The sequence below is a fragment of the Petromyzon marinus genome, chromosome 2, assembly GCF_048934315.1.
Source record: "Petromyzon marinus isolate PM22_M1 ecotype Great Lakes invasive population chromosome 2, UKy_Petmar_22M1.pri1.0, whole genome shotgun sequence".
Lineage (NCBI taxonomy): Eukaryota > Metazoa > Chordata > Hyperoartia > Petromyzontiformes > Petromyzontidae > Petromyzon > Petromyzon marinus.
The window spans coordinates 3851423-3867806 of NC_133668.1; the positions used below are offsets into that span (position 1 = coordinate 3851423).

A 16384-nucleotide genomic window follows, 5' to 3' on the forward strand; every position below is an offset into this window, starting at 1 on the left:
CAGCAGTGAATCATACCACTTCCACACTATACATGGTCATTGGGTACTGCACAAGTTTCAGCATTATTAGGACTCTTCAGTGTTGCGTGGCCATGTTCAACTCAACATGACCTGTGGTTCAAAATGTATTAGACATCATCAACATTATAGTCCTGCTACCTTGTGCATATGACAACTCTGTAGTGGTCCCATCGTTATTAGACGTAGTCAGTAGTTACCAGACATAACCAGTGTGAGATGGTTTCACTTTCACTATACATCATCCGTGGTGAACAGCACTGGTACTCACACTGCTGCTTTCGATGGTTGCTGAAAAACCTATATCAATGATATAATTTAAAACTAGGGCTGAACGATTTGGGGAAAATATCTAATTGCGATTTTTCTGACATTGCGATTTCATTTGCAATAAAAATTTGTTTAAGCCAAGCTTCAGTTCAATATTCACTGTGCAATAGATTTAAAACATGTGATGGAGCGTTACCATATGATACCATCAACATATGAACTGCTCTATATATTCTCATGCAAGGATAAAAACTTAAAATATATTCATTGGTTCCAACATGTATTTATTTTAAAAATGTAATTGAAATAGAACAATCAAACATAGAACAATTGTTAAGTTAAATAAAAAAAGATTAAAAAAAATAAAACAATTCCAATAAGAAAGTAATAGGACTTTTCAAATCTAAAAAAATCGCAGCCTTTGCGATTTGCTAATCGTATTGTCTCAAATTGTGATTTCGATTTCAAATCGATTAATCGTTCAGCCCTAATATAAACTACAGTATTGGTTTCCGGGTGTACCGAAAACCGTTAGAACAGGTTTACGGTTCAATGGGTTAAAATGTGTTTTAAAAGTTCGGATTCGGTGAAACGTTTGAAAAAACACAGTTGAACTTTTCATATTGGCTGAGTAAAAAAAAAACCTCACGTATACTGTAGCTTAAATTGAAGGCTACACCGGAGGTTTTTGTTAAAATGATCCCCAGTACAGCATTAACGAACGTGGAACGTTAATTGCACGCGGTATTTGCCTCCCCTGAGGGGCGGGGGGAGTGGGGGGGCCTCATTCGCACGTCCGTGATTGGCTCCCGGCGCGCCCCCCCCCCACCGCGCGAGTGACGTCAGGGAAAGCGCTCCGACCATAAAAGGGAATCCGCGCGCGAATTCTCGACAGTCGCCGCTCCACGCACGCAGCACGCACGCAGCAAGCACGCAGCAAGCACGCAGTACGCAGCACGCACGCACGCACGCTTTGTCTCGTAGAGCGAGACGTCAACATCGTATCTGGGAGCTCCAGAAAAAATACCTCGCGGCGGTCATGATCGGACGGGCGCAGTTATTGGCGGGAATCGGTCGCTGGGCGCGACCCCCCTCGTGGTCTCCGGGCGCCTCAGCGCGCTGGGCGAGCGCCGGGGAGGCGGCCGGAGGCGCTGCCGAGGGCACCGCCAAAGCTGCTGCCGCTGCCGCCGCCGGGGCAGATTCTCCCGGGGGGGAACAGGCGGCGCCCGTCGCCTTCAAGCCGTTTCGCCTGGAGGGTAAACCCGGCAAGAGGCACTTGTGGTGCGCTTGTGGCTTCAGTGGCAATCAGGTACGGCGGGGTTGTGTGTGTGTGTGGGGGAGGGCTGGGATCGCACGGGCGGGAACTTTTTGCAAGGGGTCAACCAACGTGGCCGGGCCCTAGGTGGTGTGGGACAATGGGCGACCCCCGCGTGAATGTTCGTGCCCTCCCTCCTTAGGACGCCAAATCCTCGTATCGTGTCAGGAACGGATACTGAAAGGTGTGTGCGTCAAAAAAATTTAGATAACTTGTTCGATCGTATGTTAACCTTTTACAAATGTTCGCGTCGATGAGCGTGTACGTAGGAATAGCCACCAAGTGTGTTTAACATGTTCCCCAACATCCCACTAACGTAACATTTTGCTTTATAACCAAAGAAAAAGGGGGGGGGGGATAATTATTTCGGGTACATTGAGACACCAAAAAAACCACAATTGTATAGCACTGAATTTTGATTTAAAACTTTCGTGACTGCAGGGATTCATATTCTTGGTTCATTCGGTGACTTTACCGAAAGAGTTTAACACGTAGGCTTTCGCGACCAATATTATTCATAATAAAGGTTTTTGGGTTAGATCGCGTTTATTTATAAATGTGTCGTAACCCTCCACCACCCGACACGGCCAATCAGCAAAAAAGTGTCACGTTGACAAAAGACAAATAATTCACTACTTCAGCCCACCGGTGTGTTGAAGAGTTAATCCATATTTACAGTTTGAGTACGACATTTCGCTGGTAAATACATCCAGCATCATCAAGCAATTCGCCAGAATTGAAAGAACCAAGAATATGTATAGCACTGCTTTGGAAAATTTCGCAATCGCCTAAACAGTGTGACCGGGGCGTCGTATGGGGGGGGGCAAGTTGAGAGTTCGAACTCGCCCACATTTCGCCCTCATTTCGCCCTCAAGTCCGAGCTTCCAGACTCTTCGCAACTAACAATACAACACACACACGTTTAGCTTTGTGTTCATAAAAAAAACATGGGCTTTTTTGGCCTGAAGAAGAAGAAGAACACAAGGTGTCCACTTAATTTTGTTTTAATGCACAGTCAGTCCTTGCGCGGCTGTTCCACGTTGTTCCATGCATACGTACGGCGACTTTTCAAGGTCACAGTGGCTTCTTGAAGAGTCGAGAGCGTGCAACACCGCAGTTGCTGTACTCGCCGCCCGCACCTCCCACGATCACGGAGGGTTAACGTAGGGTGCGATAAAAAGTCCAACGTAGGACAGCGCCTGCAGTGTTTCCACACTGCTCTTCGCCGACTGCAACTCCTCAAAAAACTGTGTAAGTTTGGGATTTTCAAATTAAAACCTCCACCGCAGTCGCGACACACCGACGCTTTCCGAGAGTTGAAGCGCTTCTTGTGTTTGCAGTGCAAAGTTCGACACGTGTTTATTTAGGTAATGATCCTTTTCCGTTTGTCCAAGGCGACCCAACGGAGCGCCTCGAAAGCGCCGTGCAGTAGTAACATGTATCACACACATTTATAAATAACGCGATCTAACCCAAAAACATTTATTATGAGGAATGTTGGTCGCGAAAGCCTACATGTTAAACATCAATTTACCTTGAACATCCTAGGAAAGAAGTTGGTCAGTTTAACAAGTAGGCTTTCGTGACCGATATAATTCATAAGACAGGTCTAACCCTTTATTATGAATTGGATCTAACCCAAAAATATATATTTACGCGATCTAACCCAAAAAAACCTGTTATGTAAATATTTCTTTAAATTTCTAAATGGGAGAAACTGTAGACAGTTTTTTTGGGTTAGATCGTGTAAATGTGTCGTTAAAACCCGCCACCACCTGACACAGCCAACTAGTAAGGATTGTCACGTAAACAGAACGTGGCCAATTCGTCACTAGTACAGCACACCGGTGTGTTGGAGAGCCAAGCCACAGCATTTACAAACCGAGTACGACGTTTCGCCAGTAATCACAACTAGCTTCATCAGGCGACAGCCAGATTTGTGAAGTCCACCTTGTTTCGTTCCTTATATATAGGCGTAGATGTGGTGATCACACTTCTGCGTTGCGCAAAGTGGGGGGGGGGGGAATATTTACGTGATCTAACGTAAAATAAAACCTCGTATGGATATTGGTCGCGAAAGCCTACGTGTTAAACTGAGGCAGTTCTACAGGTTAAGAGAATTCCAAATCTGAGGACCAAGGACCGAAAAAGGCCAAGCTCCGGAACGTTTTTTGCCGAAAGCATGGCTGACGAGAGGAGCATGGTGCGTGATGACCTCAAACTCCTTACAAGGGTTTTAAAGCTGCACAGTTTACCGGTCAAGTGTTGAGGCTATTGCTGAAAGATGGCTTTGTAAATTAGGAACGATAATTTGAATCGTGCACAGAGCTCAATTGGAAGCAAGTGTAGGTCCAGTAAAGTTTAGGAGGTTGGGTCCCAACAAGAAGGATGGGTCAAACGTTGCACAGAGGCGTTCAGAATGCCCTGGAGTCGTCTTATCTCGACACCGTTGAAGACTCACGTACAGGGCATTGCCAGTCAAGACGTTATAAAGGGAAGTCGGAACGATAGCACGATCTCAGTCCGAGAGGAATGGTTTGATATTTTTTTTTATTTTCTATAAGTGGAGCAGAAACAGCAGTAGATTGATTATTATCCAACACCAAGCCACTCGAGTCCTATATACGAGTTGGGGTGTCATTCAATTGACAGTTAAAGATGCCGTCATGAGGCACGTTAACAAGTTTAGACTCCTGTCCAACCAGCAAATATTGCTTTGTCCGGGTTTCAGCCACTTGTCAGACATCCAACTGTCGATATCCAACAGACAAGCGGGAAGGGTAGTAAAGTCCTGCTTGTACCAGATTTAAAGTGTCATAAGCACATTGGTGAACAGAAAGTCCATGTCCTTTGATCAGATCTTTCCGTGGCGTAATGTAAATGTTGAACAAACGTGATAATACCGATCCCTGTGGAACTTAACGTGACTGGCTGGGCTGAATAAAAATTAGAAACCCATGATGATTTTTGGGGAACGGTTGGTCGAGAATGACCTTAATCCTTTGACAGCAGTCCCACAGATTCCCACATTCCACTTACAAATCGCAGTTGCCTGCATGCATCATTGTGGTATGAGTATCACATGTTACCGGAAAGGCATTTGAAACCTTGCTCTTTATTCAAGGTAGTATCACGTGTATCCATTCCCATGAATCAGTGTTGGTGCTAGGCATATGCAAACGAAACAAAGGCATCGTGCACCTCACAGCGGCAGTTTATTAATCTTCTCCATTCACGTGTCAAATGATTAAGTTGATTTACCGCCTATGTCGGTGATTGTCAAAAGGTGAACATTTAGGCATAAACACCTGGGTCCTAGACTCGCGGCAAAACCCATTTCTTGTTGCATATGACTTTTGCTTTTTTCTCTTCATGTATCTGACTTATCAAGTTCTAACGTTTGCTGTAGTTACTTTCCAATGGACATGACAATGCCTTCTGGTCTGCGAATCTAAGACCGTTAATGTTTTCTAGGTGTCAACCACCAGTCGCAGCAAACCATGGACTTTTGCCATTACTCACATTAATTATATCTGTCAAACTGAATGCATATCTACGTGATGTATTTACATGTACAGCCCTTTTCTCAATCCACTGCTGGATGAGGCCCCCACCACTGGGCAGATCGTCAGCATTATTTGACCGTATTTCACGTGGGTTGGGGGAGGTGGAGTGGGACCAGTTCAGATATCACTCACCCCCGGTGATAGCCAAAGCTGGAAATTGAACTGGGTCGCTCGGCTCCGAGATAATCACTGCTGTACCCTTTCTGCATGGAGTAAAAGACTAACAAGCATGTAGGTGTGCAACCCACCTCAACGCAGCGAGGAATAGACGGAGTTTTATGAATCATAAAAATATATATATTTGTGAGGGACATTACATCAGTCGATCCCTTAGCCGATATGGTCAAGGGGTCACCACTGATGCCTTGGCTTCTGCACAACACTGGTGATTTAGTTTGTGCCAATTTGCATAATTTGTATCACTGGTTTTAAGATGCAAAGTCAAGCTTGTTTTCATGGAAGGGTTTTAATACATCACCGAATATTTTCTGGGTGATTGGGAGCAAAAAAAAATCTGGGAGGGATCACGTGACAAGTAGCCACAGCAAGACAGGTACTGCATGTGTGCCAAGCAGGGAAATATCTTGGTCGCTGACCCAGCCGAGTCTAACTTTCACGTTTTCTGACTCTCCCTTCTCCCCCATCCCAAAGCCGTTCTGCGATGGCTCTCACTTCAAGGCCCGATGGAAGGGGGAATCCAAGAAGTGGCCCGTGCTCTTCAAGGTTCCAGAGAGTGGCATCGCGTGGCTCTGTCTGTGCAAGCAGACAGGCAAGCCACCCTTCTGTGATGGTTCGCACAAAAAGATCGGCACGGCGCCATCCGAGAGTCCTCCCTTGCAATGAGACAGGCTTCTGGGTGGCGCATGCTGCTCCTGTCAGCTGCACAGGGGGCACAAGAGCCTCGCCGACAACAGGGCCCTCAAGTGCCACCTGGTGGTTATGCCATTGTCCATCACCTGCTGTGACACTGACACGGCCCAAACAACACCCAGTGGTGGATCCTCATTTAGAGCCAGTGGGGGCTGGGGCTCGCTACTGAAAAAGCAGCGTAATAATACCTCGATGATACTTTCCTGCTCAGATTATAAACTGCATACACCCCCCTTCCCCAGGCTTCCATGACTCAATGTCCACCAGCTGCCACTTCTGACACAAAATCGTTATGTTAATGCAAATGTAAAAAAAAAACTCACCAAACTCACCTCAAAATTAAAACCTCAGTCTAGTCAAATGTGCTCACTCTGGACCCATTTGTCCATTGTGATAGTATTATTTTATCCTGTCTTGGCACATTAAATAATCATTTACTTGATTTGTGTGAATGTTGTTTATAGAAGTCACAATAAAAATCTTCAATGGAAGTGTGGGTAGTGTCTGTGGGACAACAATGGGATGCATGGACGCAAGCTGTGCATTTTCACTGATTAAACGACTAATCAACACGGAGCCCATGTGACCTCTGTACCATATCGCCATGGAGACTGACAAAAACCAGTGGTCTGCAACAGCTGTATTACTCCAGACCATGAAACACTGGGAAATTAAGGCATGACCAAAGATAATATGGCACAGCAGTGGTGAAGTGGAGTTATAACTCACCAAGGTGTTAAACCTTGTACTAATTTTACTTGTGATCTAATTGGAAGTTTCCATGCAATTTGCCCTCTACGACAGGCGAACCTGCTACCCGTGGTCTCGACTTAATTTCATATGGCCCACAGCCACGTGAGCCCTACCACAATATCCACTGGAGGTATTTCTGCATCCCTAATTCAATACTAGATGAGCATACTGTTGGAAACGTTAACTTTAGTGCACTGAATCACTTGTGTCACTTGCAAGAGCCTCGTGTTCAGAGATGTGATCAAGGTGTGTATATGGTAATGTGGTGCGCCGACCCAAGATATTCCCCGAGTCCTGTTTGATCTGCAGTAAGGAATGCACCCCACCCTTGTTCTAGAGTGGAAGGGAAGTAATTGGCTTTTTCCAAATTTGGGAAGCAATATTTTGCACCATGAAATATCACATTGCCAGTGATATGACTACCCTAAAATTTACCCACACCTTGTCAAAACGCCACATGCCTAACTTTCACAAATTTAAGCACGATGCATAAAACTTGAAACGTATCAAGCAGGAATTCACAGGAGAATCTCGATTGTAAATGGACAACTGTGTGCACATGAACGCCTTCTCACATGTGAAATTGAACAAGCTTGTACATATGCAGGCTTGAAGGCAGAGCAGTGAATCGGCTTGGGGAAGTTGCATTGAGAGAATGGAATGCAGGGCTTGGTGTCACATTGCAGGGTTGATGATGTCCACGTCCTTGCTGGTGACACTGCGTTTAATCAATTCAAGTGAAGCTGCCCCCCCCCTCCATCAGCTGGGTTGTCAGGAGGGATTGTGCAAAGGCAGGTTTTGGGACTCTGCCCAGCAGCAACAACCAACCCTATCGTTTCAGACGGCGCAAAAACAGTATTTGTTGCTGCAAGACATCTTATGCAAACTGATCGGACACTATCTGGAGAACCACTTTCAAAGTTGGTTAAACTGCTAATTTTAGTGCAGTCACTTATTGCAAGTGACAGAGGTGTGTAATGTGTGCCTTTCCAGAGGTGGGGAAAGTTTCCCCAACTCTGCTGTAGGAAGTGTTGGACAAAGCATTCCCTTCCTAGACAGTCGTTATCGGTTTATAATTATTAATGTCTAATTGAGTTCTCAAATTCTAGTCACCACTTGATAGCATATCCACACTTCATATTTACACATCTTGTCATTGACAAATCGAGTTTTGCACACAATGCACTGGGGTGGAGCCTGGTTGCTGGAAACACTGGATGTAAGTGTTGGCCATGAACTCGCATTGTAAACAAAGAATGTGGTCCACCCAAATTAAGTGGTGTGGTGGTGCATTCCTTAAGGCAAGAACCATGTAGATTAGCGAAACTCCCAAAGCTCGGAGTGCAATTCAACCACATGATGGTACAGCAGGAAGGTTCATGAACCATTCTGTTGTCCTCATACAAGTGGGGTTTGTTTAAGCACTAGTTTACAATTTTAGGAACTTCCTCAAAAGTATTTATTGACAAGGCTTTCCTGGATAAATCCAATGATCCATCCACTAGAGGTTGAAGACCTCTCCAATCTATTTCCCGATTGTAAATAAATTGAGCAATTACAAGATACCTGTAAATCCTCAATACCAGCTGATACAGCCCCAGGTAAATAGCCAGTTACGGTTGGACAGAGCAAACCTAGATCCTACAGGCACAAGCACAAGCACAGACAGTTTAGTGCAGTGTCCAGGCGAGTTTAAAACCTCACGAGGTTCATTCAGACGGGCGCCATCCTCGCAAGCCGGAATTCATTGCTGATGTCATTTTTACAACTTTCATGTCATTTAATTCTTCAAAAAATTTGATTAGCACAAAAATATGTAAAAAAATATTAAACTGCAAAAGACATTTAATTACCCATTTACACTTTAGGAAGTATCAGGTACAAATTTGTACAAAAATTGTACACATTATTACGCAACTGGGAAGAAAAATCACCCACTGTACATCCTACAAACCAGACTGTTTCACAGGAAAACGTGTAGAAATAAATTAGAAATACAAACACATCTGCCGGGCCTCTTCAACGTACAAAATGAAATGAAAACGTGAGTTAATATGCAGAACCCCATTGCGTGTTGAGCAGGAGGCAGGCGTGCCACCATCGTGCCCCCCACTCCTTCCCCATCGCGACATGCACGGGCTAAGACCAGGGGCCGGGCCAGTGCTCAGCAAACCCCCTACAGGAATATTTTCAACTGCGTAGCGCTACAACACAACATGCCCATTACTCATGTTGGCGCGACATGACACGTGCACGACGTTGACGTTTCGCTCTTTCGCCACGGAGATGATCGACCTTTCGAACAGAGACGCTGCGTAAAGAAGAGCCTCGAAGAGAATGGAGGAGCTTCCAGAAGCGGTCGCACCAACGGCCTTTTGGAGGCCCCTCACCAAAGAGTGGCATGGAAGATGCATCGTGGAGGAATCTTCGTGAACAAAACCCTAATCAAAATAAAATGAAGAGGGCATCACGAAGTTTTCTGGAGGAGCCCGCACAAAAGTACTGAATGTAAGATCGATTGTGGAGACGTCTCAAGGAGCCCGCCACAATGCGACCCTTTCATTGCGCGCATTTCAAGTTCGATGGCCATGCTTGTCATTGCTAGTGCATACGTGTGTAGTGCTTCAGTGTTGGTAAGGCAACGGGCTAAACGGTGCCCCGATGGCACAGCGGCACGTATGGACACGGGCACGTCCACATGCGTTTCGCTCGCGTCCCTGAGCAGAACGTTTCAGAGGCTCGTAGGAACATGCCACCGAGCTGCCTCCCCGAAGAACTATTATTCCCACAGTACAGTTCTGATAAAAACCCATGCAAGTTTGTGCGCAGGGCGGCTAAAGGCCTGTGCTCTTTTTTGTATTATGGGGCGGAGGAAGCAGTTGAGAGCGTGGCCTTTGTTGGGCAGTTTGCAGAGCGCCCCAAGTGAGATGTGGCCAGTGCATTTAAATGTACAAAGATAACACAATAACAGATTTAAATAATTTCCTGACATGGGCAGTGAAAATCCTGGAGATAGTCGGAGAATGGGGTATGGGCTGGTTCATGATGTTCTCAGGCTAATTTCCCATCCGGATAATTTGTTTGAAAGTAGCTATGTTGTTGCTCATTTCTGAACCAAAATGTGTTGAATAACTGTATGGGTGTTTGTCGCTACACTGGCTGTTGTAAATTTCTTAAGTGGTTCATACAAGATCACGGATTGTTTTTTTTGCGTTACACCAGTTTGATGGCAAATGCAAATCAGTCTCCAACAAAATCAGTCCGAAACACACGAGTCATCACGAGGTACGGAGAACCATTTTCAGCATGTAACAAGAAAGCAAATTTTGCTCCAGCAATAACCCAGTTCCTCCAGGATATTAAGGAGCCAAGATATTCATTATGGTTGTCAGATCTTGAGGCAGAAATTTAAAGAACTTAATTTTCACCACCTCAGCACTAATTTTTCTCCCAATTGTGCACGTTTGTTCATTTCATAGGTAGAAATATTTGCTATTAATTTCATTCAAGTTGCACGAATTGTAAATAACCAATTCTCAAATGACAAATTGATGCATGCACCGCAAGCATAAGAATCAGTTCTATTCCATGAATGTTATGCACCGACTATCAAATATTGGCGATCACTAACTGTGAATGCATTTTCCACATACAGTTAAAATTAGAGATGGGGTTGAATTTACGTGTTAAAAGATCGATGTGCAATCCCCAGGACGACAGCTGGAACAATGGCCAATCATTTTAGCTCCGTCGCCAAAATCTGCAGATGGAGAAGCCAGGGTGCAAAACTGCCCACCGCCAGCTTCGACTGCACATCATGTCCATACTGTAAACAGGTGGTGGTAGTTACACGTGCAATCACGCGTAGTTTCGTGCATTAGAAAAAAGGTATACATACAATAACGTATACATTACTGGCACCACAAATTAATCACTCATGAAAAAGTTCTTTCAAGAATAGCAAAAGGTGGATATTAAAAAAAAAACAAGTATCCTAGGCATGGAGATCCCATGCTGGGCGAGCTCCTGCCATAATAACATCAATGGCAGACGGAGTTTATAGAGTTCAAGAGCCAACGTCTTGGGTTGAATGAGAGAGGCACCTGGGTCAGCTGACGAGGCCCTCACGATACGGGCAAGATCTAATGCCCCCCCCCCCCCGCCTTTACACTTTGAGGAAAACAAAAATAGTGTAAACATGGAAACATTTCATAAAAACAATACCTGAAGATGAACGCGTCTGTCTGTGGAGACCTCGGGGAGATCATTGCTGGGCAAAAATGGGTAAAAAGTGACACCATCAAACCTCAGCCGCAATGATCAACGTTGAGGCCCAAAGCACATGGGGAGGGGCCCTCGATCCCCAAACGGCCACTCGTGCCTTCACCGCACCGCACGCAATGCAGGGCCTCGAGGTCTAAGGCGCGTGTCGGCTAGCACCCCACCTTCTCTCTTTACACACCCCCATTGCGTTTGCAATAATCTCATTTTTTAATACGTATAATTTAGCTTTCTTTATAAAAGATCTAGTAGTGCTAAAAACCTGATTTTCTGCGAGGCACAACTATAAGGTATTTGCTACCATTGGTCTAAAACTGTCGCGCGCGAGGGCGGGGGGCGAGCGGCTTCGAAGACGAGCAGCGATGCAGGCGCAAAACGGGCACGGGTGGTGGCAGCAATGTCATTCGGGTCGGAGTTTTACAAAATGAAGAGGAGAGAAACAAGGCCAGGCATGTGGGTCCCTGCACTTTTAACTTTCCCCTCGCACCTTTTCGCTTGTGACGACTCCTGTGGCCACATCCAGTGTTTGTGCACAGTGCACAGACTTCAGTTAATGCTACACGGCATGCAAGCAGCCTCTCAGGGACAGAGAGAGGCCTGGGAACGTGCATGGGGGCTCGACTCGGGCTTGCTCATGAGCGACCGTCGTGCGTGTGGCAGCAAGAGTTCACTCACTGCGAATGCGCACGGCTTGGAAACTCGGTCGTGGTGTTCGCGACAGGCAAAAACCACTGCCCGAGAGAGCCGTATGCCAACAGCCTGGCCGCCAATTTCAGCGTGGTGCAGAATTGGCAATGCGGCCCAGGTTTGGGAACGGCGCAGTTCTGCTTCAACGAATACCGCGTCTCGTGGCTTGACCCACATGTCCAGATTGCGGCGACCACGCTCTCTGCTGCTGGGGACAGATGCTGCCCCCCAAGTCCAGCAACTGCTGGCAGCATGAACCCCAACGGCACAAACTCGCCGTGACCAGGACTCGCAAATTGTGGCATTGTGCCTGGCGTGAAGGGAACCTGTGCCTGCACACAAATTACCGTAGTAGCAGCTTCTCGGCCGATTTAATTGTCTGCTTCCAGGACCGAATACATCCCTGTACGGCTCGGTCAAGATGATGCGTGCAAGGGAGGTGTCGATGTGCATCAGGGGCCACAATACGCTGGCCTCTCATTGGTGAATTGTGCAGTGGATATAGGGAGGGGGGTGGGGGGGGCACTGGCAGGGATGATTCTCCTGGGTTTGAGTCCTTGTCCATAAATTTCTGTGACTTAAGATCTACAACACAGTAGCCCCCCCCCCCTCGTGACGGATAGACCATTTGCAAAATAAAATGCCAATGTGGGCCCCCAAAGCACACACGTGTCCATTTCAATACGAAAAACATAAATAAAATTATCAAGTTCATAAAAACAAATAAACTTTACTTTTTCTATAAACGTGGTCTCGTCAGCTCCGCCATATCCTGGGCCAAGACGGGCGAATGCTAGTCCTACTATCCACAATCCTTTTTTGCAAAAATCCAAGCAATTTTCCCACATTAAGTTAAACCTAGTGGGCACTCGCTAAATATTTATACATTCTGGGAATTGTAAAAAATATATATAATACCACTCAAAAGCTTGCCTCCCACTCATCCTCACGCACCATAAGAGCAGTGAAAAAGTGGAGTGGCAGGCGTGCAGAGCAGCCGTTGCCGAGACCGTGCCAGAGGAGGTAGGTACATTTTTGGTGTCTTGTCGATGCCGCTCGGTGTGCTCCCCCAATTGAGTTCAGTTTCTCCAGGCTCAGCTCAAGTAATCAGTGATCTCAACGGCCGTGCGACGAGGGCAAGCCGCCACCGCCGCCGTCTCCATGCCAGCATAGCACGACATCCCCCACCCCTGCCCCGTCTTCTTCCTCTTCTCAACCCCCTGCACTGCTCACGCTAGCTGCCCTGCGCAAACTCCGCACGTCCGGCCCTGCGTTGACGACCCTTCAGCTTCCATCGCCGCTGCCGGGGGTGCCTCTCTCGCTGCGCTTCTGTGGTGGACGAGAAAGTGCAGAGCGCAGAAGAGTCAGGGGGCGGTCATGGGCCAAATATGCACCGTCGGGCTTTTACAAACATTTAAAGAAAAAAAAATCTATATTTCAGCCAGGTGATATCGTACATGTGAAGGAGAAACTTCAAGAGTTTAAATATTTGCATTTTCAAACCAAACCCAGCCAATATTAGCTGTGTGCCACTGTCCACGTTGTTACTGTATACCATATCGAGACAAAGTCAAGCCACATCTGCCAGTGCATGAAACTAGCTTTACTACCCGGCTTCGCCCGAGACTTGGATTCTTGTCTTGGATTAATACACGGCCTACGCGGAGCAGGCACACTGCATGACGCTGCCGTATGTGGGTGACATCACAGATGTGACGTCACCACTCACTTGTCGTGCAAAATATATACATTATTGCGCCCCCCCCCTCCCAAAATACAAAAGTCTATTTTTATACTTTTGCAGTGTACAGTCTGGAAGCTACCCACATGCCAAATAGTTTGTTGCATGTCGGGAAGTATGCTAAACATTTCGAACAGACACACATTCACAAATTTCCCTTTTATATAGATATCAGCAAGATGTCAATGCATGTACACTGCCATCACTGGGCCACATCGAAGCCCAGGAGGTTTGGCATTTCAGAGTACAAGATTAAATCAGCTCGATCGACCAACCCCGCCACCAAAGTGGTTTGGTTTGCAGGCGTGCGCCGCCACCACCGCCACCACCACCACCACGCCGCCACCACCTAGTTTACAGCCCAAATCAAAGGAGAAGAGCAAAGCAGCAGCAGCAGCAGCTTGTGCAGACGGCTTCACCTTCAGAGCAGCCTGGTCAGAATGAAGACTCAGGAAGGGGTTTGCCTGGCCGGGAGCAGAGACGGGCACAGGGGTGCCGCCCAGGGGGGGCAGCGTGCACGATGGGCCCACTGCCAGGTGCTGCTCGTGAGAGGCGGCGTTGCTGGGGCCCTGCTGCTGGTGCTGTTGCTGTTGCTGCTGCTGCTGCATGAGGTGGTACATCAGTTGCTGAGGATCCTGTCCAGTGGCCATGCAGGATGGGAGACTCAAATCAGTAATTGTTACTTCTATGCTCCTGTTATCTATTCAAGCAACCTTCACCAATTGACACAGACCAGCGTAGTTAAGGATAGTCAAATAACCCCCATGTCCCGCGTGATGTAGGGAGGCCCTTATCTATCAACGGGTTGACAAACGGGCTTTACCTGGACAGATTCATTCCATCCTTGCGCATGGCAATATATTCAGGGCTTCAGGAGAGAGTTAGTGCAGTTTTGCTATCCTTCCTCCGTCGAAGGAGCACAGACTAGTGGTTTATTATATGGTCCGTAATTTGGGTTGCATGGGCTCAATTGCACTGTGGCTAGTATTTAATTTTCCAATTATGAAGGTGGTGTGTGCATTGACCTATTGTTCTGATGCAATTGACGGTACACATGTTAATTATTACACTCATGGTCCACTCTATATCGCATCCGCACAAACCATGGCAGATGCGTATACCTGATGCACAAATGGAACATTTTAAATTCTCCAGTAGTGTGCGATTGGTCATCCAGAATAGAGGCCGTACAACCATATAATGACGCAATTCCCCATCCACAAATACCAAGGAGACATTACAGCGATCGATACACTCCGCTGCTCCTGATGCGGTTATCTGGCTTGACCACCTGAATGTGAAATTGTAGTTGTTGCTCTGCATCTACGTCAGCCATACGAAAGAAGAAAATTACGCTGCAATACACACAGTCCATGGTGGAGGAGGGGGGCTTGAGGGGCCCTGTGTAAAATCATTACACGTAGAAAGATTAAACTTTTGTTTGACGACTGCTTCAGAAATGGCACGGGGTAAATATGCAAACAGAAAAAAAATACACTTGGGGACGAAAATTCCCTTAAATGTTAAGGCACAAGCGCCGTGGTGATGTCACGGCTACTTTTTGGCGAATGGCGGTTATTGTTGTTGTGGCCTCAAGGGCGAGTGTAACAATGTCAATGATTCACTGTGAATAACCCAACCAAGAGTAGATATCCATTGTAAGTAATATGAATACATTAGGTGAAAAACCTATTCTTATATTTTGGTACTGGCAAAGGAGGTCTAATGATGTAGATGCTCACCCCGAGCCCTCATTACTTTGATAGTGCATTGTCTTTGAGCTGTACGCATTTTGGCGTCCTCTGGTCGAGCACCAATTGGGTTGAGGCTCAAAAGAAAGCTGTACCTTGGTGTGGACCAATCAGTTTCAAGGACAATGCATATATTATCATAGTATGTTTTTTGTTTGCATTTTGACTGCAAGTATTGTGGTTAATGCAGACATGAATCCTTGCAATAAGCTTTCAGTTTTGTTGCCAGAAAAAAGGGGAAAAACCCTATTATTATATATTTGATCGACAAATCGTTGCATCCAAGCGAATCAGCAATAGGCGAACGCTACTGGTGCCTGCACCTCTGACAGCCCAAGAAGTCTGACCTGCGTGAAGAGCTGGTCTCCCAGGAGCTGGTGGAAGGATTGCTGTTGGTGCATCAAAATCTGGCGCTGCTGATCTTGCAGCAGGGCGAGCCCAGAGATGCTGCAAACATACGAGAGAGTCAAAGACGTGCGCCAGCGGAAATAAACACGCACACGGGACACAATTCTGCAGCAGGAAGCCACACGAGCATGTCGATATTTGGCAGAGGATGCAAACGAAAGTCGGCAGCCAACAACTCTGGAAGTGAAAGCACACATATTCTTAGCTCTTTTGGTAAAGTCACGTTGAAGGGAAACAATAAATAAAATATATATAAAACAATTGCTTTCAAATATATATAAAACAATTGTTTTATATATAAAACAATTGTTTTATATATATTGTATTATTTTATTGTTTCCCTTCAACGTGACTTTACTGAAAGAGCTAAGAATATGAATTACTGCAGTCACGAAAGCTTTAAATCAAAATTTGAAAGCACACAGTAAAGTGGCCCAATTAATGACGTGTTTTTTCCGAGGCCATTGTGGCCAGCTGTTTCATAAATGAATGTTTCTTTTCACCTAGGTTTCGTCCTTTAAAAATCTTGCTCCTCACTTGAAATCTCTCTATCTGGCTGCATTGCACAATGGACCAAGGGCCTGAGAGTCATATATCAGATGAATATAAAAAAGTGACGATTAGAATACAAATTTTTTAAATAAAAGATAGCTTGGATCACAAAATAAGACCGGATGTCATTAGATGTGGCCGGGAGGAAGGGGGGTCGGTAAGCGCCCTCATT

General features: G+C 46.1%; 2 protein-coding genes across 5 annotated transcripts in view; one reads left to right on the plus strand and one right to left on the minus strand.

Moving 5' to 3' along the window:
• Positions 1-1166: 1166 nt before the first annotated feature.
• CISD3 (CDGSH iron sulfur domain 3) lies at positions 1167-6530 on the plus strand. Its single transcript, XM_032966548.2, has 2 exons — positions 1167-1597; positions 5821-6530. The coding sequence occupies exons 1-2, from the start codon at positions 1328-1330 to the stop codon at positions 6010-6012; spliced, it is 462 nt and encodes a 153-aa protein (XP_032822439.1). The 5' UTR covers positions 1167-1327; the 3' UTR covers positions 6013-6530.
• Positions 2947-16384, minus strand: part of MLLT6 (MLLT6, PHD finger containing) — a 34107-nt gene continuing 20669 nt past the window's right edge. For 3 of the 4 annotated variants that reach the window (XM_032966517.2, XM_032966508.2, XM_032966526.2), the window contains 3 exons: positions 15600-15699; positions 13921-14136; positions 2947-13089 (listed from right to left, as the gene is read on the minus strand). In XM_032966517.2, the coding sequence (XP_032822408.2) occupies positions 13045-13089; positions 13921-14136; positions 15600-15699 (361 nt within the window). In that variant the 3' untranslated portion in view covers positions 2947-13044. The remainder of the gene's footprint in view (positions 13090-13920; positions 14137-15599; positions 15700-16384) is intronic. The other variant, XM_032966534.2, reaches the window with a different exon arrangement.